The sequence below is a fragment of the Pipistrellus hanaki genome, assembly GCF_964339955.1.
Source record: "Pipistrellus hanaki genome assembly, chromosome: 6".
Lineage (NCBI taxonomy): Eukaryota > Metazoa > Chordata > Mammalia > Chiroptera > Vespertilionidae > Pipistrellus > Pipistrellus hanaki.
Genome location: NC_140508.1, coordinates 31,625,715 through 31,652,375, shown reverse-complemented (window position 1 = coordinate 31,652,375; position 26,661 = coordinate 31,625,715). Strand labels below are relative to the sequence as shown.

The following is a 26,661-nucleotide window of genomic DNA, read 5'->3' as shown; positions in this document are numbered from 1 at the left end:
TCTGTTCTTCCATGCCTTTATTGGTGACAGCAGTGGACAAGAACGATGCCAGGCACAGCAGCATCATGGCCCAGCACCTGGGTGGCAGGCAGGCCCTGCAGGGCCATTGGCACATCCAGCCCCGGCCCAAGGTCCAGTCTACCCAGGCCACGTCCCCGAATGTGCAGGAGGCCGCCGGTCCAGTTTGTACGTGTGGATCAGTCTGTCTGAGTGTCTGAGCCGCTGCCTGCAGGGTCCCCCCATCCTCGGCACATGGTAGGGGCTGCTGGGAGCACAGCGCGGCATTCCCCGGTGGACCACCGGGCCCCGGTGCTGACCATGGTGGACAGGGCCAGAAACTGGAGGTGGCAGCGGGCCAGGCACCACATTCACTCCAGGGCCACATCCTACAAAAGAACCAGTCAGTTAACAGAGTGGGCTTCTAGCCACTGAGCCCCCTCTGCCTTTAGGCTGCTCTGGTCCTCCAGGGTGAGTTCCTTTGGGCTTCAGTTTCCCCATACTTCCTCCAAACCAGGAAACTGACAATCGATGAACTGATCAACGAGTCTACATATGCTGTTCTAGACTCAGCTATGACTGAACCCAATCCTGAGGAGGGGGTGGAGAGGCTGGAGTACAAGTGTTATCCAACTGCTCTCGTTTCCCGGCCTGGACACAGGAGGCCAGGCTGGGAAAGGTGCGAGGAGAGGCTGGAAGGTTGTGAATGGAGGCTGCAGAGGCACCTACCTAAATGGGTTGGCATTGAGCAGTCTTCCGTTGTATTATAATTGAAGAATTCATGGGGTGGGAAGGGCTGGCATGGGAAAAAAGGGGCATCCTGGGACAGGGGTGGGAACAAGGGAGGTGGGGAAGACTGAGGAAGGGGGTAGAGAAAAGGCATGGGAGGGGGCAAGGGAGAAGGTGGGGGCAAGGCCAGCTGCTCCCCAAAGTCTGGGGGCTGCCCCTGGCTCCCCTGGAACAGATGATCCGGCTCTGGCCAGTCCTCAATCCATGGGTCTAGGAATGGGATGGTTGTTTTAGGAAGGCCTGAGAGGCCAGGCTGCCCTGAACGCTAGCCCTCCGCTCCCCTAAACCTCTACTCCCTCCTCCAGCCGGGAGTACCTTCTGCCATCTACCCAGTTTCCCTCACTCCCTCTCATTTCAGGCCAAGCCCCAGGTGTGTTCCTTCTCCCTTGCCTTTCTCAAAAGTCAGTAGATCCACCTTTGTTCTGACCTCATGCTCCCCTCCAAAGAGCCTTCTACCTTTGTTTGCTCAGCTCTTGGCTCTTTAGTCTTTCCTTCTCCGAGCAACTAACCACAGACCAGTAAATAAGTTAGTAAATCTTCTCTCCTATAAACATAAAGATCCTGTCACCCTCTTCCCCCAGTAGTGCCCTGTTCCTTTCAAATGTCCGGAGTACTGTGTCCAATCTCCATTCCCTCAGCAACTGCTCACTACCTCTTTAACCCTGCTCCAATTATGCAACACTTTCCCCACTAAATGTAGCCACTTCCTGGCAAATTTAACAAATTCCTTTCTTCCTGACAATCACATGACATGGTCAATAGCCTCATCCTCCCTGAAAATGCCTCTACCTTCATCTCCTTCTGTTTCCTCCATTAGCCTCTCTTTCCTTCCACCTCCAAAATGTGGCTGTGGTTCTGCTCTCTCCTTCGAGGTTCACACTCATGCCCTTCAGCTCCCATCTCTCTGTGGACACCACTGACTCCACATCTACTCCGCATTTCCACAGCACCTCAGACCGAACCGTCCTGACCAAACTCACCAACTCAATCTCCTCCCAACTCTGCCTTTTGATGCCCCTATTTCTGTAGCTACAAACTGGCTCAGGAGACCTGAGCCACCACAACCTAGCCTCATGGCCTTTAGAGCATCCCTTCTTTGCTGGGGATCAGTTCTCTCATCTAAAACACAAGGAAATCGGACCATTAGATAATCAAAATCCTAATTTACCTCCCTGATGCTCCAACTCCTGGCTGCCAAGCCCCAGAAGTCTGCCTCTGTAACACTGCTGGTCTGTCTGTGCCATCTTCCCCTCCCGTGCTTTGGCTAACAGCTTTCTAACACAACTCGTGTCTCTTTCACCAAACGCTAACCTGTAGCTACTGTGCACACAGCAACTGTGCTAAACACGGAAGCAAAAGGGTTCATGAGCTGTTAACAAGGGAGGCAGGAAACTTTTCCTTTGAGGACATGACCCAGAGGAGAAGCAGATGTAGAAACACTCAGCCACGATGCCCTTTGGAGCAGGCAGGAACTGAGAGGCTGACGGGACTTCTGCCACACTGCCTGGACTGGCCTTCCTCCCTCTGTATCTTTCTACCCCTCACTTCCATGCCTCGCTCAGAGTACTCCCATTTCCTTCTAGTTCATCTGTAGGGTAGAGATCTCTTGACATGCTCTCATGTACTCAATACTCGTAGAAGCCAAAAGTCACTATATGGCCAGACCAGAAGAACCACCTTGGACTGCCCTGTTGCTCCTGTGATCTTACCCTCCTCAGGGGGTGAGAGAGAAGCAATCCTTAAGGGGCCTCTATTCCCCTAGAGTAGCTCTGTCCTGTTCTGTCTGTGCACCCTGTGCTATGAGGGCCCGCTCTGCATCACCACCCTCCCCACTCGTGACAGGGCTCACCAGAGATGTAGTCACGCTTGGGCAGCTCCACACCCCAGGCGTCAGCCACGTGGGCCAGAAGCAAGTGTGAGAGATGTCGGTGGGCATGCTGGTCCCAGTGGACACCGTCCCGGTGCCGGTGCCGTACTGCATGCCGGAAATGAAAGTGGAGGTCCAGGACGTCGAAGAAGTGGTCCCCGGCCAGCGTAGCACTGTAGAAGTTCCCTTCAACCACATCCCTCCGCAGAGAGGCCGCCAGGGGTTGGAGCTGAGAGAAAGGACAGCATCTAAGGGCCACAGAATGAAGCAGGCTGGGGATGGACGGTCCTCTATCTACTGATCAACTGTCCCCTCCTTCCATCCTGGGGCTGGGTCACTTGCCTCAGGCAGAAGGAAGCCCCCAGTGACACGCTCTCCCAGGGGCATTGCCATATTCCACACCAGCAGGCAGGAGTCTGGCAGCACCTGGTCCATGCGCATGAACACCCGCTCCAGGTTCTCTCGATAAGTCTCCATTGAGAAGCGGCCATACCTGTTGGGCAGCACAGTGGGTGGGCAACAAACAGCACAGAGGTAGATGGCCTCTGAGCCATACCTCCACCCTCAACCAATAGTTCCCTCAACCTGGACAGATCCCAGAGGCAGGAGTTGATGATCACCAGGTCCGGAGCAGGCCCATACGTCAGCTCCTCCAGGACGTCCTCCAGGTACTCGGAGTAGACGCGGGTGAGGAAGTAGAAGCGCACAAGGTGGTGGCCAGAACCCGAGCAGAATTGGCGGACCTCTCGGTACTGTGTCCCGTTGTGCAGCTCGCCCAGCTGACCCCCAGCCACCAGCTGGTCCTGTTCAAAGCTCAGTTCCCCCTGCCCACCCCCATACCCAGCTGGTCAGACCCGTGCCAAGGAGGAAGACCCTGCCAGGCCAGGGTCTGTGCCCACCCCACCATTGGCATTACTACCAAGTTTCCCTCACCTTGGCTTTCAGCTGAGCGGCTGTGAGCAGTGAGTCTTTCTGGAGCAGGAGCACCAGGTCCTTGTACACAGCTCGCTGGACTGTAGGGAGACAGATCATGGGGCTAAGGCAAGCCTCACCCCATCCCCTTGTCTCCCACGTCCAGGCTCCTCATTTTCCTAAGGCTGGGGTTGCCCAACACCACTTCTGTGGAGTGTTGACTGTGAGGCAGGAGAAAGGGTGAGGTTCAAAAGTCCTGGCACTGCCACTGATCCTTCTAGTTGTGCACCACCCGCAAACGTAGTATACAGTGACCTGAGAGCTAGCAGGAGTCAGCTGAGTCACCTGCTCCCCTAAGGGAAATTATGGGAGAGGTCAGGGAGAGAAAAACCGCTAAGCAAGATGGTGTGAAAAGCTTGACAAGGCTACATCTGTCAGGACACCTGTGAAGGTGCACAGGGAAATGAAATGAGAAAACCTACTGGACTGGAATAGACTAGGGGTCAGAGAGGAGGTTAGAGATGGAGGCAAAGTCTCCGACTTAGAACACTGGCTGCAGGTGCGGGACTGAGCAATGTGATCCTAGGGGAGCACTCACTTGAGTCCCCCAAGATGACCACGAACTTGTTGTGTAGCAGCTGTTGGACTTCCGAGGCCTGGAGGTGGACCATGGCGCCTCGCCGGGAGCAGCGCGGCTCCTTGTTCTCCAGACAGAAGACCATGCCGCCGCTGTGGAGGACCCGGCTGCAGGAAGAGGCCACTTAGTCCCGCGAGAGCGGGAACTCAGGATAAAGGAGACCAGCGCCGGCCCCTCCCCGGCAGCTCAGAGCTCCAGGGACCAGGCGGTGGCGGCGGCAGGGTGGGGCCCATAGTGGCACGGGCCTCGGTCACCGCTGGCGCCAGAGGCAGGGGGGCGCCAGGCGCCTAGGCCTCCGGGGCACAGGGGCGCTTCCCGCCCGGCGCCGCCCGGCGCCCCGCCACGTGCCGCCACGGCCTCGCGCATGCGCGCGCACCCGCCCGCGCCAATTACCGATTCCCGGAGCGCCAAGCAGTTCACCCGCGAACAGGGCAGGCCCGCGCCCCGCGCGCCTCGCCTGCACTGAGCTCCAGGGCTGGCCTCATGTTCCCGCGCCCGGGGAGGTCGGTCGGTGCTGCACAGTCCCCGCCCCGCAGAGCCCGTGCGACCCGATTAGCCGTCGGTGCGAAGCCCGGCGCCCAGCGTTCTCCATGCGTGCGTCGCGGCGGCCCCGACGGCGCCTCGAGCCTCGGCGCCCGGGGCGGCGACGCTCATCGCTCCCACTTCCGGTCCCCCATGTCCCGCCCTGTGCACCCTCAATGCCCGAGGGGACAGGAAGGAGGCGGGGCTGGCTGCCGTGCCGGGGCAGGAACCGGAGCCAGGCCCACCGAGGCGGGCGCTAGGCCCGGGTGTGGGCGGGGGAGCGGCGGCAGCCGAATGCTGCTGCCCAGAACGCTCAAGGCGGCGGCGGCGGCCTCGCCACGTGATCCAGGAGGGCGGAAGCGGAAGTGGCGGCCTGGAGCCCTCGCTAGGCGGGTGTCCCCGTCAGTGCTGCCCAGGAGCCCCCTGCACCAGCCATGGACTGCTACACGGCGAACTGGAACCCGCTCGGGGACTCTGCCTTTTATCGGTGAGCCGTCCCGCTCTCCCACCCACGGCCTGGCTTACCCCGCTCTCCCGCCGGCTCCAGTCGGGGCGGAGCCCGCCGCGCGCGACCCCGTCACTCGGCGCCGGGGTCCGCCCCTCGCCGGCTCTCCCCCGGCGTCTGCCGCTGAACGTGCGGAAACTGAGGCAGGCAAGCCTAGTGGTCACACGGGCAGGGGCAGAGCCCAGCGCTGAAGCCTCGGTCTGTCAGCTTCCGGAATGATGCTCACATCACGTTAGAGGAGGCCGCCTGGTGACAGCGAGTGCCCAGGCTCCTGCCGAAGTCAGACCCCAGGGCCGCCCCGAGAGGCGGAGGGGCTCACGGCGGGTTGGGTAGCTGACCAAGGCGGGGAGAAGGGGACCAGTCGTCGGTGAATCCGGGGCTGTGCGATTTGGGACCCCCAGCTAAGGACAGCCCTCTCATGGGAGTTGTAGATTCCACTTATCTTTCTAAAGTGTAAATTGTTTCCATCATTATCCTTGGTACAAACTACTCTTGTTAGATCTATAAGTCGGCTCCTATTTATCTCTCCAACTTCATTTGCCCATCTTGTACCCAAATTTTGGGTTCGGTTGCACAGAACAGGACCCCAAAATAGCTTGAGGTTTCATGGCTCCCTGTGTTTTCCCCAGCGTGCAGTTCCTTCTGTGGGCACTGCCATTTCCTTCATTATTTGTCTGGACCATTCTTGCTCATCCTTTAAGACTTGGTCCTTTCTGTACTCTCCCCTGATCTAACCCAGTAGAGACAGCTGACCTTCCTTTGGACCCAGTGCCAGGGTTTATGTATGGCACAGTAGGGCAATGATTGTATAGAAGGTTTCTTCTGCTAAACCAAGTTTCTTGAGGGCTGAGAGCATATTTCTTACATCTCTTTATCTCCAGTGCTTCTTTAGAACAGTGCCTGCTATGCAGTAAGTAGTTGCCCAATAAAGTTTTTAAGAAACACTTCATTGATTGCAACTAAAGATCACAAAGACATCTCATTGAAGTCTTATTTCAATTGAAGACACCATTTTGCCCGTATGTACGAGGGACAAATGCCTTGAGGCAGTTTTTAGACCTCTGTTGCATTTGTTATTTCTAATATGTTTCCATACAATATGGGGGGGGGGGGAATTGCAAAAGTTTAGTTAAAATCAGTAAAGTGAGGAAAGAACGATACTTGTTTTTGTGGAGAAGGGATGTAATTGGCATGACATTTAGTGTCTACAACAACACAGCATACACTTTTGAAAATATTAACTTGTATTACTTTTGAAAATATATGTTGCCTATGCAGGCTTATTAAATAGGAGAGTAATGGCCTCATTATTACAGAACTCGTATTAATGATATGAAGTTATCGCTTTGTCGATGCACCAGGAGGTCGAAGTGTTGACCTGCGTGGCTAGCCTGTGTTTACCTGTGTGTGCTGTACTGCAGAAAGGAGTAGAAGTCTGAGCCTTGCTGTGGAGCATATATTATTTTGGCTAGCAGAAGTTGTGCCTCTCTATGTACTATACACTTTGCTAAGTACTTTTATCTGTATTAACTTAAGTCTCACAATCCCACAAAATAGGTATCATTGTTGGTTGTTTGGGTTCTTTTAAAAATATATTTTATTGACTTTTTACAGAGAGGAAGAGAGAGGGATAGAGAGCTAGAAACATTGATGAGAGAGAATCATCAATCAGCTGCCTCCTGTACACCCCCTACCGGGGATGTACCCACAGCCAAGGTACATGCCCCTGACCGGAATTGAACCTGGAACCCTTCAGTCCGCAAGCTGACGCTCTATCCACTGAGCCAAACCTGTTTCGGCGGTTCTTTGTTTTTAGGAATCATTATTACCGGTAAACCCTTCTCACTGATGAGGAAACTGAGACACAGAGAGGTTAGGTGACCAGCTTATACAGTTAGTAAGTAGTGGAGTGAGGATTTGAACCCAGCCTTATTCTAGAACCTGTGCTAAAGCATAGGTTTGTTTGTTTGGTTTATACAGAAAAATAAAATAGCATTTCCTAGCTTCTCATCCAGTTGAAATGCTTTAAGTGCAGATATTTGGGTGTTTGTATTTGTGTATAGCCTCATGCCAGGACTTACTACATGTTCCAGTAAAATGAATGAATGATAAACAGGTGACAGACAGAGCATTTTGAGTCCTATCTATAGAACAGGATTCTTTTTCTTTGAAGGTAGTGTTCCGGAAAACTTACTAATTGGAAAAGGCAAGGAGAGGGAATGATGATTAGTTCTATGGAGCTTCAGAATTTTAGCTGTTTTTATCCTAGGAACGAAATTTGGTATAATCCTATTAATTAATTTTGTTCCCCTTTGCCAGGCTGAATGTATCAACAATAAAAAGACATGGACCCTGTCTCTCCTCATAGAACTTAACAGCCAGCAGGGGAGATTGTTGATAAACACTCTCGACTCAGTATTTGTTTGGTCATAATCACTGTAATGGAGGGTATAGGATTCTAAAATAGCATATAACAACAGAGTTTATTTTGTACTAAAGGCCTGGTGCATGAATTTGTGTACCAGTGGGGTCCCTCGGCCTGGCCTGTGGGATTAGGCCGAAACCAGCTCTCCAGCATCCTCCGAGGGGTCCTGGATTGCAAGAAGGCACAGGCCAGGCTGAGGGACCCCCCCCTCCAGTGCACGATCGGAGCTGGGGAGCAATGTGGGAGGTTGGCCAGCCGAGGAGGGACCACGGGAGGGCTCCAGAGCAAGTCCAGCCTGTCTCACTCAGTCCTGATTGCTGGACCCCAGCAGTAAGCTAAACTACTCGTTGGAGCACGTGGTCAATGCATGTCATAGCAACTGGTCTACCAGTCAACTATCTGCTCCCTGGTGGCCAGTACACGTCATAGCAAGTGGTTGAGCTGCCTTAGCATATCCTTAGCATACTACACTTTGATTGGTTGAACTTTGCATATTAAGCTTTTATTGTATAGGATAGGATTATATATTTTTCCATATGAACAACTATAAACCTACTTTTGCCAAACCCTGTCTATTTCTGAAACTCTTCTTAGAAGTAGACTATTTTAGCAGATTTTTTGAGTTTCCTAATATTTATTTATTTATTTTAATATATTTTATTGACTTTTTACAGAGTAAGGGAGAGAGATAGAGAGTTAGAAACATCGATGTGAGAGAAACACTGATCAGCTGCCTCCTGCACACCCCCGACTGGGAATGTGCCCGCAACCAAGTTACATGTCCTTGATCGAAACTGGGACCTCTCAGTCCGCAGGCCGACGCTCCATCCACCAAGCCAAACTGGTTTTGGCGGGTTGTTTTCTTTTTTGCACATAAAAAGATGAACATTTTTTAAATTGTAGTTAACACATGATAAAAAATTTACTATCTTATTCATGCAAAAGTACAATCTGGTAGTAGTAGATATTTTCACATCGTTGTGCAACTACTCTCCAGAAATTTTTCATCTTGCAAAACTGAGCCTCTATATCCATTAAATAATAATTCCTCATTCTCTCCCTCCGCCATCCCTGGCAACCATCATTATGCTGTTTTCTGTTTTTATGAATTTGACTACTCTAGATAGGTCATATAAGTATTTGCTGTTTTGTGACTGGTTGATGTCACTTAACGTACTGCCCTCAAGGTTCATCCATGACACTAGAATGTATCAGAATTACCTTTCTTGTTAAGTCCATTGTATGTATATCTTATTTTTCTTCTCTGTTCATCCTCGAATGGACCCTTAAGTAACTTCTACCTCACGGCTGTTGTGAATAATGCTGCTATGAACAGTACCGTAAAAATAGCTCTTCAAGACCCTGTTATCAATTTTATTGGATATATACCCAGAAATGGAGTAGCTAGATCCTATGGTAATTCTGCTTAATATTTTTAGGAACTGTCACACTGTTTTCTGTGGTAGCTGAATCACTTTACATTTCCAGCAACAGTGTACAAGAGTTCTTTTAGTAGTATTTGTGTTTGTGTTTGTGTTTTGTTTTTGTTTGTTTGTTAATCCTCACCCAAGGATATTTTTCCCATTGATTTTTAGAGAGTGGAAGAGAGGCAGGAGTGGGGTATAGAGGGAGAAAGAGACAAAGAAACATCAACGTGAAGAAACCCATTGATTAGTTGCCTCCACATGTGCCCTAACTGGTGCCAGGGATCAAACCTACAACCCAGGTACACGCCCTTCCCTGGGAATCGAACCTTCCACCTTTCAGTACATGGGATGACACTGATCATTGAGAAACACAGGCCAGGGCAGTATTTGTTTTTGAAGGAGGTAGGAGTCAAGGGATTTCAGGGATGATGATGGATTCTCTTTAGGGCCTGGATATTTTATAAATAATAGATTATTCCCCAAGGCTAGATGTAATGTGCTTCTTCATTCCTAGTGGTTTATCAGCCCAGCCTGGACAGGCTGGAGATCATGTATTTTTTCTTAATATGTTTTAGTTTATTTTAAAGAGAGAGGACGGGTGAAAGAGAGGAAATATTGATGAGAGAGAACCATTGATCAACTGCCTCCTGCGTGCCCCCTACCAGAGATCAATCCTACAACCCTAATAAGTGTTCTGACTGGGAATCGATCCAGGAATCCCTTGGTGCATGAGAAAGTGTTCAACCAACTAAGCCAGAGGTAGAGATCATCTATTTTCACACAGGACTCTTCTCACACTGTAGTGGACCACACATTTCCAGCATTTTAGCTGCGCTGGCAGGAGAATTTCTTCACTGTTTCCTCGAGGAGGCTGGAATTGAGGCGACCAGAGCTGCTAGGTTTAGTGATTTCCTGGCATTAGACTCTAGAGTCCATTTACTGGTGCTCAGGGGATTTCCACTTCTGGGATCTTCGAGTAGAAGAGAGAGATATAACCAGCATTCCTCGTTGAAGGTGTGGCCTGTCCTCACAAAGTCTACATCCCTAGACTTTTCTGAGAGGCCACACCCCCTGCTGTCCTTCACTCTGCCCATCCATAGCCCATGCTGCCCTCGAGGTTTGAGTCACCTCGCTGTCCCTGCGAAGCCTTCTTTACCTCAAAGCCTTGGGAAGTGGTCCTTGCTTTGATGCTCTTCACTCCCTGACCTTTACTGTGCACCCATTTCAGAGCCTCCTTCCCACCCTAGCCTGTGTCACTGCCCTGACCCACAACTTCCTGGACCCTTCACTGATTGTTTGAATAGAGACTTTGGCCCACAGCCTCCTAAGCATCCCAGTTCTTGTTCCAGGGTAACTTCCCTGACCACCTGGCTTCAGGGTTCCATGAGCTCTACTCAAGTGATATTATCCACCTCAGCCGCCCCAGCTGTGTGCTGTTCTTATCCAGAACTACTCTACTGCAACCGTTCAATTCAGACAGCCCCCTCTCTGGCCACAAGCTCCTGTCCTCCCTGACACTGATACCTTCTAACACACCTGTCTTTCAACCTCACTGTGATCCTCATTCCTGGAGTCCGCTGTTCTCTGTCCACATGCAAAATTTCTTTCTATAAATGTGTCTTTCCCTGTCCAGCTGGTGTACAGCAATGGTCAGTCATTTCCGTCTCTTTCTTGCCTTTTCCCTGACAATCTGGTTCCTTGCCCTTTAGTTGCACCTGACTGGCCCAGAATCACAGCACTCATCATCTCTGTGCTCTACCCAGGCTGCTGAGCACTGCTATGAGGATCTGACACAGAGAGGCTGAGTCTACTACAAATCCATGGCATCAGCTTCAAGTGGGCCCTCACAATCCTGTTATGTGGGGTCAGCCTACACTCACCACAAGTGCTCTGCTTTTCCTTTCAGAAGATTATACAAAGAAACATTTAATTGTAAACAAAACATTTTGGAAATAGTGACATTTAAAGTCTCCTTTGTCCCTCTTCCCAACAGCTAATTTCACCTCATGCTTCCTGGAGAACTGGAAGTCACTGTATAGAAGGACCTAGGCGTCGCTGGAGCAAACCTGCCTCCTCTATTTCCTACCCCTCTGAGGAGATGAACACCTGTCTCCCTTGTCACAAACTATGTTCCATCCACCCACACCCTCCCTCAGCCAGTGTTTCTGCTGCTGTTGTCCAGGACCCCTTACGTCAAATCACCTGAGATGCTGGCTACCTGCAGCTGCTGCTTCTTTTTTTAATATATTCATTGACTTCAGAGAAGAAGGGAGAAGGAGAAATAGAAACATCAATGATGAGAGAGAATCACAGTTGGGAGTGTGCAGAAGGCAGCCGATCAGTGATTCTCATCATTGATGTTCCTATTGCTCCCTCTCCCTTCCTCTCTGAAATCAATAAAAATATATTTTTTTAAAAAGTGAACTCCTATTCACGTGGAGGAAACCTAAAAGGCCATTAACTTGGTCTAAACAAGCTTCCAAAGAACATGGCATCCATGAAAGAGAAAAATAAAAGAACAAAAAGGCAGTTGAAGTGCTGGGGAATAAATACTAAGAAAATTAAAAAAAAAAAATATGAAATGATATGAAAAAATAGCAAAAAAAGTTTCAAAACATAATAGAGAACTGAAATGCATAAATATGTCACAATATATATTTATATGCTGTATATGAGGCCCCTAGAACCATAAGAAATGAAAAATATAACTGTTAATAACTCATTCTTAATTGCCCCTCTGAAAAATCAAATTGCTCCACTGTGAGGCATGTGTCCCACGTTGGGAACCACTGGATTAGATTCTAGTTGAACATTTTTGGCAGAATTGCTTTATAGGCAATGACATGGTGTTTGTGCTGCATCACATCTGGAGTCAGCATTTTATCGGGTTGTCTGCTATGAAGGATGTTGACATTAACAAGGGAATTAGGATGGTGATGCCACATCCTTCATTGTAAAGTCATATTTCTCCCTTTGTAACAAGCAAGTGGTCTGTGGGATGGTACACTAGTTGCATCAGTACTTGTCTAACTGAAAGACAGAAAGCAAGGACTGACTAAATGAGTGAAGTTTCAGATAAAGAACTCTTAAACTGTGATAACAAAGTAACTAAGATAAAACTCTGTCCTCCCCTAGGGCTGAGGAGAAAGGAAGGACAAACTTAGAAGGAGATAGAAGTACCCTCCCTAATTGGCATTCCAACCTTGATGGAAAAGGTATAGTTGGAGCCCACTGGGTAGTGGAGAAGATGGTTGGTTTGCCAGAGCCAGAGCTGGTCCATAGTCACTGCGCAAGCAGGAAGCAGCCCTCCTTTACTCCGATGAGCCATAGCTGTTGGCCAGAGGTTGCACAGAGAGGGAGAGCACCAGTGTGAGGGGGAGACCTAAAGCATGCAGTGTCTGTGTGGAGAGAGCCACAGGAAAATGGACGCCAGTCTAGGCCAAGGCTGTGAGGTTATCAAGGGATTGTTTGTTCTGGGTGTGTGTTTGAGGCAGAGCATCACCAGGTGTCCTCATTCCCACACTGCTGACTGACCAGCAGGTTCCCTCCTCCTGCAGTGTCCCTACACTGCCCTCTACTGAGAAAAGCTAACATCTAGTTCATGTGAAGCACGTATTGAAGGGTGAATTTGGAGTTGATAGATAAATTGATAACTGGCACCGTCTACCCTTTGACTACTCAGCTCCATATGCACCCTCTATACACTTTCGAACTTCCTCATAACAACAAAAGTCTATATTTCTGCTAATGAAGCTACCACCATTCTTCTTACAAGTAAATACTCTTTCCCCAAATGAGAAAGCAATCTTAGCAGTCATATCTATCACTGTATTAATTTCTCCCTCAGTCCCACTGAATAGTCATGTTACCCAAAAATGAAATTGTAAAGTTAACCTCTAATTATTTGTGTGTAAATAAAAAAATGGGAAGGAGAGAGAAGATAATGGCTAGTGTATACATATAAACACATGCATGTAACAAGTGTGAAGAAAATGTGCAAAGCGACTACAGGCTGCATTTCTGTAATTGGTCATTAGATTGTAGTTGTTGTCTATGGCTTCCTTCAACTGCCCATTTCTTGTCCTCAGCCAGAACCCCCACTGCTCTGGTTCTTTACATAATGGAGTGACCCAAACCGTCATTTCAGTCATTCTGCTTTCTTTGGTTGCTGAGGTTTTTCATTAAACCTTACAATCAGGTACAGAAAGTACAAAGAGGTGCCCCAGGGGATCCCCTGAGTGTCAGACATAGTCCTTCTTGCCTCCATTATGTAGCAGCAACTCAGTTTCCGCTTGGTAATCAGGATAATCACTTCAGCCAGTAAATTAACGCCATTTTCTTAGGCCTATTGGTTCAGTGGCATAAGGAACCCAGGATGGCAAGGCGGCGCTCTTATCTTCCAATTCAGTGAATCTATTGTATCTCCTGGTGGAAACATTCTCCCCGGGGAGATGGACCTCTCCAAACCAATAGATCTCAAAGTTATGGAACTGGAAGCAACATTTTTGTAAGAGTCAGTAGGTGTAATAATGAGAAGAGCCACTCTCACTTCCATCCCTTGATTCTGACTCTAGAGGAAACAGCACCATGTAATAGCCTTTTAGGATACTGGCTTCCAACTGGTGCTGTAACTGAGTTGTCAATGGATTTAGGCCAGCCACTCCTGGTGATGGGGTATATGGTAAGACTAATTGATCTCATGGACCTGAGCCCATGACGCCCTTTCCTTTTTGTGAAAACAGTTCCTTGATTAGATGTAATGCTTTGCAGAATGTCACACCATGAGATAAGGCATTCTGTAATTCCACAGATGGTGGGTGCTGACAAAGGCATTACAGGTCGGGAAGACAAATCCACATCCAGAATGTATCTGTATTCCAGTGAGGACAAATCATTCCCCCTTCATGGTGGAAGAGGTCCAGTGTAATCAATTTAGGTTGGTCCTCCTGGGAATGCATTGGTCCCTGCTGTTGACAGGTTAGCCACAGAGTGGTAGAGTTAGCTAGTTCAGCCTTGGGGAAGGAGGCTCCCAAGACTTCTGCCCCAATTGAGGTCATCAAAAGATTTTCAAGCAGAAGAAGGTAAATCTCCACAGACACAGGAGTGCAAGCTACTTCTACTAGTAAGGAAGACTCAATGAATTGGGGGTTCAAGATTGTTAGATTCATCTGGGTCTAACCAGATATCTTCCTTCCAGTTTTCAGGATTCCTTTCTTTCCTTACTAGTGCCCTAAGTTTCCCATGAGAAATAACATGTTGGTGAATTCAACTGTTATAATTTAACAATCCACTTAATTAAAATTTGCTTTTGATTTCCAGCAGTAGCAGCTGTATGGCTGTAATAAATATTAAATTGTTTTAGGGCGGTTATAGACACTTTCTGCTTCTCAGACCATGACTTGAACTGAAAGCTAACAGACTCAAGCTTGTAATTTTCTCTTTGTAAATGTTCAAGTGCACTCAAAATAATCCATCCACAATCATTATTACTGCCATACAATCAGGCACAGAAGTCACAGAAGGCACATACAATCAGGCACAGAAGTCACTCCCAAAGCACATGTGTGTCTTGGCATTTCATCACAGAAAACTGCAGGCTGGATTAATTATGATGTCACTGGATGCAATGGGTTACTAATAACCATTTCCCATTGTCAGGGAGCTCAGCACTGCACCCAAGCTTTAAGTACATGACCAATCTAACGCTCAAATCCCATCTTTGTGGTCTGTCTCTTGGGACCACTCTCAGAGTCAAGTCTTTATCGGTCTAGGTCCAGTCAGGAGATTTAAACTGGCAAAGTTTGAGAAATATAAGGAATTATTATATTAATTGAAAAAAAGAGTAAAGAGATAAGAAAATGTTATATGGTAGCCTAGGGAGAGTACCCAAGGAATGACAAATTTAGAAGGGGGGCCCTTCCCAGGCTGGGGTTTAAGCCTCATTGGAGAAAATACAGGAATTTACAGTTGTTCATATAGAAAATAATAGAATAATAAATAATAATACAGGAGTAATTCTCTTTCAAGTACTCATAACTGTTCTTTTGCCCCACCCTGTACAGTTTTAGCCCACTAGATGGCAGAGAAGTTCACTGGTTTGCCGGGCCATTGCTGGCCCACAGTTCCTATAAAAGCAAGAAGCAACCCTCAGCCCTCGCCAGTTTGGCTCAGTGTTTGGAGTGACAGACCACAGACCAAAGGGTCTCAGTTTCAACCCCAGCTCAGATAGGGGAGCATGCAGGAAGCAACCAATGGATGTGTCTCTCTCATGTAAATGTTTCTCTTTTTTCCTCCATCCCTTCCATCTTTCTCTTCTCCCTCCCTTCCACTCTCTCTAGAAATAAACGGAAGATATCCTTGAGTGAGGATTAAAAAAAAGAGGAAATCCTCTGGGGCTACGTGGGTAGGGGAATATAGATGAGCTGTAACTGGTGCAAGCTGGGTAGCTGGTGCAAGCAGGCAGCCTGGAGCACACAGTGTCTGTAAGGTGAGCCACAGCCAGGGGCTGGGAGCATGGGTTTGCAGAGGGAATCAGAGGAAACGCTCCAGTGGGCAGGCAGGACAGCCAGTGGTCAAGCATCTTGGCATGCAGAGGAAGTACAGCCTGGGCAGGAGGCCTGGATTGTGGTGTCTGTGCAGGGAGCCGAGGGAAGTTATCACTAGTCTGGGTAAGCCTTCTAGGTTGTTGCATGGCTGGGGCAGATCACCACCCCCTATCTCACACCCTGGCTCCTGGCTAAGCCTTGCTGGAAGCAGCAGTAGAACCCCTTCCTCATTCAGTGTCCCTCCAGAGCCCTCTACTAAGAAAGTTTAACATCTTACTCACTGTGAAGGAAAAAATGTATGCTGTCCCTTAAACACAACATGTTGAAGCATGAATTTGGAGCTGACAGCAATGAATTGATAACTGGCATGCTAGGTCTGTGTGGCTCTACTTTCCCATCAGATTTTTACCCATGATTTTAGTAACAAAGTGTCAAAAGAAAGGCATATGGGATTGTAAAAGATTCCAATAATACAAAAGTATATGGCCTATAAATTGGAAGTCCTCCTATCTCCTTCCCCCACTCACCACCCTCCCCCAAAGTGACCACTGTCTGGCTTAATGTGGAGGCCTCCGAGCGTTTTTTCCTATGTATTTTTATACATTCATGTGATTATATGTAAATATGCTTGTAAAAGTATACATATGTATATATATATAAAGATATATGTGTGTGTGTGTGTGTGTGTGTGTGTATATGTGTGTGTGTGTGTGTATCTAATAAAGAGGGAATATGCTGATTGACCATCACTCCATTACAGAGATGGCTGCACCCACGGCTGAGGCTAAGTTCCCATAAGGAGCCTCAATGAGCAATCAGCAGGGACCTGAGGAGATAAATGGTGATAGAAGGAAACTTGACTTGGGTGGTATATATAATATAATATACAGATGATGTGCTATAGAATTGTATACCTGAAACCTGTATAATTTTGTCAAGGTCACCCCAATAAATTTAATAAAAAATAAAGAAAAGAAAATTAGAGCCTTTTCCAAAATAGAAACTTCTCTGTTTTTCCCCCCTAAATTACTTTGACTAGAACCCCAAGAAGAATGTGAAATAAAAAGAAGGTAATGGCAAGCATCTTTCGGATCTTTAATGGGAAGGTTCCTGAAATGATGCCAGACAAAGCACTCTCCTTAACCACCGTTTTTTCTTGACAGCCTGGAATAGTGCCTACTCCTCTGTTCCCTTCTCCCCTCCTACTTTGTCTTCTCATGCGGCACACACTCTCTTCACACATCTCAGATTGCAGTCATCTTGTGCTGGCTTGCGATGTCAGTTTCCTGTTGTAAGCCAAGCACTCACAGATTGACATCTCTAACCCAGGATTCTCCCCAGCTCGGGACTGATTGAAGAGCTCCTCTTGGGTTTCTCTCAGGCACTGCCAACTCAGTACTTCTGAAACGGAGTTCTTTATTAACTAGTGTTGAGCTGGACCCCAGGTATAAGGCCCATGATCTGACTCGGTGTTACGCACCAGAAATATCCCTGGTCAGTGTGGCTCAGTTGGTTGGGCGTCGTCTCATTCACTAAGAGGTTGCCAGTTTGATTCCCTGTTAAGGACACAAGCCCTGATTGCGGGCTTATGGGCTCCTGGGCTCAATCCTTAGTAGGGAGTCATATAGGGGGCAGCTGATCGATGTTGTGTTCCCATATTGATGTTTCTCTTTAAAAATCAATAAACTAAAAAAAAAAAAAAAATCAATAAACTATTCTTAAAAAATAATAATCAGAAATAGAAGAAAGGCTCTCCACCCTCATAGACCCTCTAGCAGGGTTTTATTTCCTGCTAAATGAACTCAAGCCTGCCACCCACCCTAGTCCTATCTCAGTTTGTGCCCTGGATATTGGCCACACAGCCTGCCTGTTCCAGGAACTCCTGCCACCATGTATCCTTGCCCAAGAACCCCATCCTTCCATGCTGCACCTAAGTATGCATATTGTTTCTAGTCGTCACCTTCCCTCCCACCCCTGGAGGGGCCACAGGTTCTTGTGGAGAACAAATGGAGGCTTTAGGGGTTCCTCTGGGGCTCACTTCATCCAGATTCATGGGCACGAGGAAGCTGATTTCTATTCGCCTTTCTGTGGGCAGGAAGTATGAGCTGTACAGCATGGACTGGGACCTGAAGGAGGAGCTCAGGGACTGCCTGGTGGCTGCTGCGCCTTATGGAGGCCCCATTGGTAAGTCACCCCTCTGCCTCACATGCCCTGGGACCATGGTATGAAGTCAAGGTCCTTGATTCCTAGGGGTCTTATTGTTGGGTTGTTCTCACTGGCATATGCCACCCTCCCCGCCCAAATTGAGATGCTTTTAATTCTGGTTCTCCTGAGGCCTGCTGCATAGGGTGGTGGGCCTGAGGAGCTACTTCATGAGGCCTGCTTCACGTGGGCTGGGACTAGTGAACTAGGACAGGAGGTCTCTTCTCCCCCTGCAGCACTGCTGAGGAACCCCTGGCGGAAGGAGAAGCCTGCGAGTGTACGGCCGGTACTTGACATCTACTCTGCTTCTGGCATGCCTCTGGCCAGTCTGCTGGTGAGCACCTTTGGCCTGCCTTGGGGCTGGGGGCTGGGCAGCGCTCCTGCGTCCCAAGATAATTCATGAACTTCTCCTCCTCTCCAGTGGAAGAGTGGGCCAGTGGTGTCCCTGGGCTGGTCGGCTGAAGAGGAGCTCCTGTGCGTTCAGGAAGATGGTGTAGTGCTGGTCTATGGGCTCCATGGGGACTTCCGGAGACACTTCAGTATGGGCAATGTAGGGGCCACAGGAAGCTGGGGGAAAGGGATGGAGTCTGTGACCCTGTGCTTTTTTCAACATCCCTATCCACTTGTCCCTCTCTCAAGGAGGTGCTCCAGAATCGGGTTCTAGATGCTCGAATCTTCCATACTGAGTTTGGTTCCGGAGTGGCCATCCTCACAGGGGCCCACCGCTTCACCCTCAGTGCCAATGTGGGTGACCTCAAACTCCGCCGAATGCCAGAAGTGCCAGGTGAGTGCTGACACTCCTGAGACAATCATTCCGTGCCCACAGATGTGCTTCCAGACCGCGGGATCCACAGAGGCAAAAGCTCTGGGCTCTGGTCATCCTGGGATTGTCCTCTTCCCTGACCACAGGTTTGCAGAGCGCACCCTCTTGCTGGACCACACTGTGCCAGGACCGAGTGGCACACGTTCTTCTGGCTGTGGGGCCCGATCTTTACCTCCTAGACCATGCAGCCTGCTCCACCGTGGTGAGGGCCTGTGAAATGGGAGTGAAACGGAAGGGTTGGGGTAGGCCAGGAGGAGGTGCTGAGAAGTTAGTATTTTGGGGTGTCCTCCCTGACCCTTCCCCAGACGCCCCCTGGCCTGGCCCCAGGAGTGAGCAGCTTCCTGCAGATGGCTGTTTCTTTCACCTACCGACACCTGGCACTCTTCACAGACACGGGTTACATCTGGATGGGGACAGCTTCACTCAAGGTTTGTTCCTGGGAAAACACAGGGGCACTTTGCCTTGTCCAGGGATTTGGGTAGAGAAGGGGCTTTTTAACTTGAGTGCTTGGATAGGACCATGACATTCCCTGCATCCTTTTAGGAAAAACTCTGCGAGTTCAATTGCAACATCCGGGCGCCCCCGAAGCAGATGGTCTGGTGAGGATGGGAGTCTTATACTGGGGGTGAGGCTGGACATAGCATTGTTTCCTGGGTCACTTTGGTTCATCCTGTCCACTGGCCACGCCAAGTGGAGCTTGCATCGTATCTTCTCTGCCTGCTGTGGGTCTCACTCAAGTCAGTCAGAGGATGGGATAAGGAGCAGGAAGCATGCACAGGACTATCCCAAGGCAAAGTGATATAAGTAGTGATGTGAGAGACTTGGCTGAGGGCATGGTGTCCGGTGTATGTCTCAAACATGTATGTGTGGTGCTGCCCACAGGTGCAGCCGTCCTCGTAGCAAAGAGAAGGCTGTTGTGGTGGCCTGGGAGAAGCGGCTGATGGTGGTGGGTGATGCACCTGAGAGCATCCAGTATCCTTGGAGAGCTACCTGTGGGGATGGGAGAGGAGAAGGGAACGGGGGTCATCTGTCCCATCCCATTTTAGGAACCTTAACCAAGCTCAGGTTTGTGCTGGATGAGGACTCCTACCTGGTACCTGAGCTGGATGGGGTCCGCATCTTCTCCCGCAGCACCCATGAGTTCCTGCATGAGGTTCCAGGTGAGGCCCTCACAAAAGGGCCACAAGACCTGGGGCGGGGGCACCTTGGCACCACTGCTGTGGGGCAGTGCTCCAGAGCAGGATTAGAGCACTGAGGGAGAGCAGAGGATTCCCTGCCTGCCTCCTACACTCACCATATCCCTTCCCTAGTGGCCAGCGAGGAGATCTTCAAAATTGCCTCAATGGCCCCCGGAGCACTGCTATTAGAGGCCCAGAAGGAATATGAGGTAAAGCCCTGGGTCTCTCCCTGGGCCCCAAGATGCTTCCCTTCCCTTAATTGGCCCAGCCAGGTGCCACCTGTGAAAGGGTCCAGGCAGGGCACTAGGTTGGGCTGGAGAGGGCCAGCTCAGATGGACTAAAGTGACATGGGGTCCTCCATGTGGTAATAGGGAGGGGCAGGGAGGCCCCACTATCCCCAGCCCAGGCACAAGTCAGGGCTACTATCAAGAGGTCTCAGGGCCGCCCTAACTGGTTTGGCTCAGTGGCTAGAGTGTTGGCCTGCAGACTGAAGAGTCCCAGGTTCAAATTCGGTTTTGGGCACATGCAGGTTTGATCCCCAGTAGGGTTGCAGATTTGATCCCCAGTAAGGGATGTGTAGGATATTTCCATCTCTTTCTCCCTCTCCGAAATCAATAAAAATATATTTTTAAAAAAGAGGTATCAGCTGAAACTGGTTTGGCTCAGTGGATAGAGCGTCGGCCTGGGGACTCAAGGGTCCGGGTTCAAGTCTGGTCAAGGGCATGTACCTTGGTTGCGGGCATATCCCCAGTAGGGGGTGTGCAAGAGGCAGCTGATCGATGACTCTCACTGATGTTTCCAACTATCTCTCTCCCTTTCTCTCTGTAAAAAAAATAAAATAAAATAAAATAAAATAAAATAAAATAAAATAAAATAAAAGAGGTATCAGGGCTACCCACAGGCAATTGTGGGGAATACTGCACACCTCGGTGGACTGAGTGGGCTGAGGTGGCTTGGGCTCTAACCTCTGCAGCTCATTTGAGCCACATGCCAGGGGGCCTGGGGGCCAGGTGTGGGGGTGTTCTCCACCATGATGCTCTATCCCTGGCATCCCCACTTCCCCCAGAAAGAGAGCCAGAAAGCGGATGAGTACCTGCGGGAGATCCAGGAGCTGGGGCAGCTGACCCAGGCCGTGCAGCAGTGCATTGAGGCTGCGGGACATGAGCACCGGCCAGACATGCAGAAGAGCCTGCTCAGGGTTGGCTTGGGCTACGGGGCTAGTGGGAGGGGCACTGGGCAAGATTGGGATGGTGTGAGGGGAGCTCACGTCTCTTGTCCTCTGGTACTTCTCCGAAGGCTGCTTCGTTCGGAAAGTGTTTCCTCGACAGATTTCCACCTGATGGCTTCGTGCGTATGTGTCAGGACCTGCGTGTGCTCAATGCCATTCGGGACTATCACATCGGGATCCCCCTCACCTATAGCCAGTATCCCCAAATTTGCTAGAAGGGTGTTCATAGCCAGGGGTGGCAGGTTGGGGGGGGCAGGGGATTGCCAGGGATACAGGGGGAAGAGATACTGCCTGAAAGTCTTTAGCAAATAAGGCTTGTTTACCAGCTGGATCCTTAACCAGGTAAAATGCAGATACAAGCAGCTCACCATCCAGGTGCTGCTAGACAGGTACGGTAAGCCCAAGGTTGTGGGAGGAGGGCACTAAGTGGGCAAGCATTACAGCCCCTGGTGGGCTCTTATGGACACTGCTCCTGACCCATTCTTTGGGATCTGGGAGTTACAGACTGTGGCCACTCTGCACCCTCTCTCTACCCCACCTCACCCCCGTACCCTTGCCAGGCTTGTGTTACGGAGGCTCTACCCCCTGGCCATCCAGATATGCGAGTACTTGCGCCTTCCTGAAGTGCAGGGTGTCAGCAGGATCCTGGCCCATTGGGCCTGCTACAAGGTGAGGATATAGCTCAGGGTCCAGAGCATTTAGAGACTCCCGCACGCTGGGGAGGTGTAGGAAATATGAAGTGTAGGGCTGAAGGGCCAGGTTCTGATTGAGGACAGGCGGGGTGAAGGGTGAGATCCAGGTGTATGTACCACCCCCGCCCTCTGCAGGTACAACAGAAGGACGTGTCTGATGAGGATGTTGCTCGAGCCATTAACCAGAAGCTGGGGGACACACCTGGTGTCTCCTACTCCGACATTGCTGCTCGGGCCTATGGCTGTGGCCGCACAGAGCTGGCTATCAAGGTGTGGGTGCCCAGCCCTTTCTAAATGTTCTGACACGGGTTTCCAAGGCCCCCAGGCCAGCTCCTTCTCTCTGTGTCTTCCTTTCCCACGCCACAGCTTCTGGAGTATGAACCTCGCTCTGGAGAGCAGGTACCTCTTCTCCTAAAAATGAAGAGGAGCAAACTGGCACTGAGCAAGGCCATCGAGAGTGGGGACACTGACTTGGGTGAGCAAGGCTTGGGTGAGGCCAAGGCCAGGGCCGCTGGGCTGAGCAAGGGGCTGGGCTGGAGTCCCCACCCCACTTTATTGTCTCGTAGTGTTCACGGTGTTGCTGCACCTGAAGAACGAGCTGAACCGAGGAGATTTTTTCATGACCCTTCGGAACCAGCCCATGGCCCTGAGCCTGTACCGACAGGTGTGTGCAGTGGGCAGTGGTAGGCCTGGAGCCTCCTGAGCCCCTGAGTTGTTTTTACTGACTGATTGCCTGCCCTGGCTCCAGTTCTGTAAGCACCAGGAGCTAGAGACGCTGAAGGACCTTTACAATCAGGATGACAACCACCAGGAGCTGGGCAGCTTCCACATCCGAGCCAGCTACGCCGCAGAGGAGGTCTGAGGCCCACAGAGCGGGTGGGGCCTGTGGGCTGGGCTGTTGGGCTGGTTCCTTCACCAGGTATCTAGGCCTCCTATTTGGCACACACCTTATCTGGTCCTCACTTTCGAGGGAGAGTCTGAGAAGACCTGAGGCCAGAATGAGGGTTGGTCCCAGAGGAGCTAGCCTTCCCACTAGGGACACCAGAGTGGTTCACCCAATGGGTAAGGCTGGTCCTGGTGACCCTTGGCACAGGGACCATGGAGAAAACCGTATCCTGGGTGGGAAGGACTGAGATACCTTGAGCTGTGAGCTCAGGCTTCCCTTCTTGCCCTCACAGCGTATTGAGGGGCGGGTAGCAGCTCTGCAGACAGCAGCCGACGCCTTCTACAAGGCCAAGAATGAGTTTGCAGCCAAGGTTTGGCCTATTCCTTTTCTCCCTTGCCTCTTCTCCCAGTCTTCCCACTTTGCCCTTCTCTCATCTCCATCCTGCCTTATCCGTTGTCCCCAGGCCACAGAGGATCAAATGCGGCTCCTACGGCTACAGCGACGCCTAGAAGATGAGCTGGGGGGTCAGTTCCTAGACCTGTCTCTACATGACACAGTCACGACCCTCATCCTGGGTGGCCACAACAAGCGTGCAGAGCAGCTGGCACGTGACTTCCGTATCCCCGACAAGAGGTTGGTGAGGGCCCAGGCTTCCAAAAGGTCCTGGGTTCCCTGTCCCTCCTACAGCACCTCTAAGCCCAGCTTCCCCACAGGCTCTGGTGGCTGAAGCTGACTGCCCTGGCAGCTCTGGAAGACTGGGAGGAACTGGAGAAGTTCTCTAAGAGCAAGAAATCACCCATTGGCTACCTGGTGAGGCAGGGGCCCTCCCTCCCGCCAGGGAGGACAGTCCTGGGGAGAGGACCGGGTCTAGAGATGGGCTGATGACTTACTGGCGCATCTGTTCCTCTGGTGAAAATAGTGGGTGCTTCCTGTGTGCATGTGTCAGGTACGCAGGAGAATGGGCCTAAGTCGGCCTGGAGATGTCAAGGAAAAAGTCCACTTTGGGTGGAGGGTGGAGGGGACAGGGAAAACACATCTGCCAGGCAGAGGAGGCTATTTTGAGGGGGTTGTTTTCTGTGGCAGGCAGTTCAGAGGTGTAGGTAGGTGGGGCAGCCATGAGAGAAAACACAGGCCCTGAGAAGGCAGGAAACAGCTGTTGTGGAAGGGTAGCAGCGGATGGTGGGGTGGATACATGGAAATAGTTGGTCTATAGGCTCTAACAGATCTTTGATTTAGGTTGTTTCTGCCCTGAGAATGTTGAGCTCACATCTGTTGCAGGCGTGGGTCAGGGCAGGGGTGAGGGAATTATAGACACTAAAAAATATATAAAATATACAAGGGCAATGTATCAAGTTAGGCTTTTGCTCATAAGAGATGACACGGGGGCTCTGCCTTATCTTCTCCCTTTACCCCCTTCCTCTCTAAGCCCTTTGTGGAGATCTGCATGAAGCAACACAACAAATTTGAGGCGAAGAAGTACGCCTCCCGCGTGGGTCCCGAGCAGAAGGTCAAGGCCTTGCTTCTTGTTGGGTGCGTCGGCTGAGGGCCCTGTGGGTGCTATGTGGCTGAGCCAGTGGATGGTGAGGGGCATGGTTTGTGTCCTTGGTCAGCCGAACACCATCTCCCCTCCTGCTCAAACCACAGGGATGTGGCTCAGGCTGCAGACGTGGCCATCGAGCGCCGGAATGAGGCAGAGCTGAGCCTTGTGTTGTCCCACTGCACTGGAGCCACAGATGGAGTGACGGCCGACAAGATTCAGCGGGCCAGGGCACAAGCCCAGAAGAAGTGAGGGGCCCACCCTGCACGTCTCTTCACGTCCTGGGCATGGCAGAAGAGTCACTGTTCCTTCAGCTTCTCCCCCAGAGCTAAGCTGAGGAGCTGGGGTAGGAAGGGAGCCAGGGGTCTGGTTGTAAATAAAGTTGAACGTCTTAGAGTGCTTTATGTAGTCCCACCTAAGCAACAGCAAGCTAGAGGCAGACATCTCAGCAAAACTCCATGGTTGTGGTGGGTCTGGAGAAGGAGGTACATTTATAAGAGACCTGCCCCTTTGTACAGTTACCAGGGAAAGCTCTCTCAAGCTCCCAGCCCCCAGAAAGATTGTGGGAAGAGATAACACAAAACTTAAGCAACAATTGAAGAACCGTACTGAAAAGCATTGTACACACACATACAAGAACAGTGATAAACATTTGACGATTGTTTCATTTATTCCACATGCCAGGCCTGTGAAACAGGTAACATAACCCCATTTTACAGAAGAGGAATTTGAGGTCCAGGGAGGTTTGGTAGCAGCAAATATGTGGTAAAATGGATTTGAAACCAGGTTGGACATTTGGGTATCTTAGAGCTTCTTGGATGTTTGTGGTAACAGAAGAGATGGCTCAGAGCTGGAACTAAAATTGGGCCCTCTGTAAGCTGGGGGACCCAAGAAGGGCCCCGGTTTGCGCTGCAGTGAGAATTGGAGGACTAATGAGAAGCATGTGGCCAGCAGATTGGAGGGATTGGAGGTGGAGTCTTTGGAGACCCAGCCTACTAAACAGTGGCGACAATTCCTGAGTGGTTTCTGAGCTGGAGAGAAAAGGATGGAATTATTTTGGCAATTCTGCCAAGAACTGCAAGCGAGACACTGGCTCCACTCTACCAGGAATGAAGGTTTTGTCCGCAGTCAGTAGGAGCGCCTTCTTGTCCCTCTTGTGAACCTATCTCCAGCTTTCAGTTTGCAATCCAGTGCACCTTGGCTTCCTGTCCCAGTGCCCCAGGCCAACCCCCAGGACATGACTTTTTCCTCTTGTTACTCCCTTAGTCTGGAAGGAAGACAAAGGAGGAAACCAAAGTCCAGAGGGAGGGTAAGCCTCATCACCGAGTGAGAGAGGCCCAGAAAGGTTTTTCTTTTCCTTCCCCCACCTGATTTGTAAATGTAAATTTGTGAGAATCCTGCCAGTAAATATAAATCAAATTGTAAAACAACAATTTATTATGCTTACTACTTACACGAGGGTCAAGAATTTGGACAGGTAAACGGATGGTTCGTCCGCTCTACAGTGTCTGGGGCAACTGCTGGAAGACAAAGATTGAAGGTGACTTGATACTTGAAGGCTGAAATCATCTGAAGTCTTGGTAATAGTCTGGTAGCGGAAGCTGGTTGTTGGCTGGAACCTTAGTGGGGCTGTTGGTCAGAACACAAACAACCTGCAGTACCTCCCAACATGACAGCATCCCAGGAGGGCCAGGCAAAGCTGTGTTGCCTTCCCTAACCTAGCTTTGGGAGTCACACGTGCCACATTCTGTTTCTTGAGGCGGTCACATAGACATACCGCACCCAGTTTTAAAGGGAAATCAAGCCTGGCCAGCATGGTTCAGTTGTTGAATGTTAACCTATGAACCAGGAGGTCAAGATTTGATTCCCGGTCAGGGCATATGTGGGTTCCATCCTTGGTAGGAATCGTGCAGGAGGCTGCTAATCAATGATTCTCTCTCATCATTTATGTTTCTATTTCTCTCCCTCTCCCTTCTTCTCTGAAATCAGTAAAAAAAATATTTTTTAAGCCGAAACCGGTTTGGCTCAGTGGTAGAGCTTCGGTCTGCGGACTGAAGGGTCCCAGGTTCGATTCCGGGCAAGGGCATGTACCTTGGTTGGGGACACATCCCCGGTAGGGTGTGTGCAAGAGGCAGCTGGTCAGTGTTTCTCTCTCATTGATGTTTCTAGCTCTCTCTCTCTCTCCCTTCCTCTCTGTAAAACATCAATAAAAAAAAATATATTAAAAAAATATATATTTTTAAAATAATAAAAATAAAGAGGGGGGGGAGGATGACTCCAGTTCTTGATAGGGGAGTTACAAGAATCTTGATAGGAAGAGTGTGTAGAACTGGGAATGTGGCCAATTTTTGGAATCACAATCTGGCACAGTCTATCAGATTTCTCTCTTAGAATCAGCAGACACCTCCAGGGAAAGGAAAGAAGATCTCCAATGCTAGGCTCATCCTGGGCTTTTTTTCTCTCCAGTCTTAGCCTCTTAATTCTTCATT

The 26,661-nt window shown here is 50.1% G+C and overlaps 2 protein-coding genes across 5 annotated transcripts; one reads left to right on the top strand and one right to left on the bottom strand.

The window, feature by feature from the left end:
* On the bottom strand, positions 1 to 5,357 carry PCED1A (PC-esterase domain containing 1A). Of its 4 annotated transcripts, none has more exons than XM_084887146.1 (8): positions 5,250 to 5,357; positions 4,164 to 4,309; positions 3,587 to 3,666; positions 3,239 to 3,477; positions 2,996 to 3,146; positions 2,636 to 2,882; positions 727 to 996; positions 1 to 386 (listed from the first exon to the last, which is right to left on the bottom strand). In XM_084887146.1, the coding sequence occupies exons 2-8, from the start codon at positions 4,285 to 4,287 to the stop codon at positions 139 to 141; spliced, it is 1,359 nt and encodes a 452-aa protein (XP_084743272.1). In that variant the 5' UTR covers positions 4,288 to 4,309; positions 5,250 to 5,357; the 3' UTR covers positions 1 to 138. The 4 variants fall into 4 exon arrangements, with proteins under 4 accessions (XP_084743272.1, XP_084743271.1, XP_084743274.1 ...); XM_084887145.1 differs by lacking the exon at positions 5,250 to 5,357 and adding an exon at positions 4,596 to 4,932; XM_084887148.1 differs by lacking the exon at positions 727 to 996.
* Positions 5,050 to 25,601, top strand: VPS16 (VPS16 core subunit of CORVET and HOPS complexes). Its single transcript, XM_084887144.1, has 24 exons — positions 5,050 to 5,211; positions 17,722 to 17,810; positions 18,065 to 18,162; positions 18,250 to 18,378; positions 18,468 to 18,612; positions 18,738 to 18,853; positions 18,957 to 19,079; positions 19,195 to 19,250; positions 19,534 to 19,623; positions 19,717 to 19,811; positions 19,962 to 20,038; positions 20,896 to 21,027; positions 21,126 to 21,253; positions 21,411 to 21,446; positions 21,618 to 21,726; positions 21,885 to 22,019; positions 22,116 to 22,224; positions 22,316 to 22,413; positions 22,498 to 22,605; positions 22,928 to 23,005; positions 23,099 to 23,268; positions 23,349 to 23,445; positions 24,062 to 24,165; positions 24,280 to 25,601. The coding sequence occupies exons 1-24, from the start codon at positions 5,159 to 5,161 to the stop codon at positions 24,422 to 24,424; spliced, it is 2,520 nt and encodes an 839-aa protein (XP_084743270.1). The 5' UTR covers positions 5,050 to 5,158; the 3' UTR covers positions 24,425 to 25,601.
* The last annotated feature ends 1,060 nt before the right edge of the window (positions 25,602 to 26,661 follow it).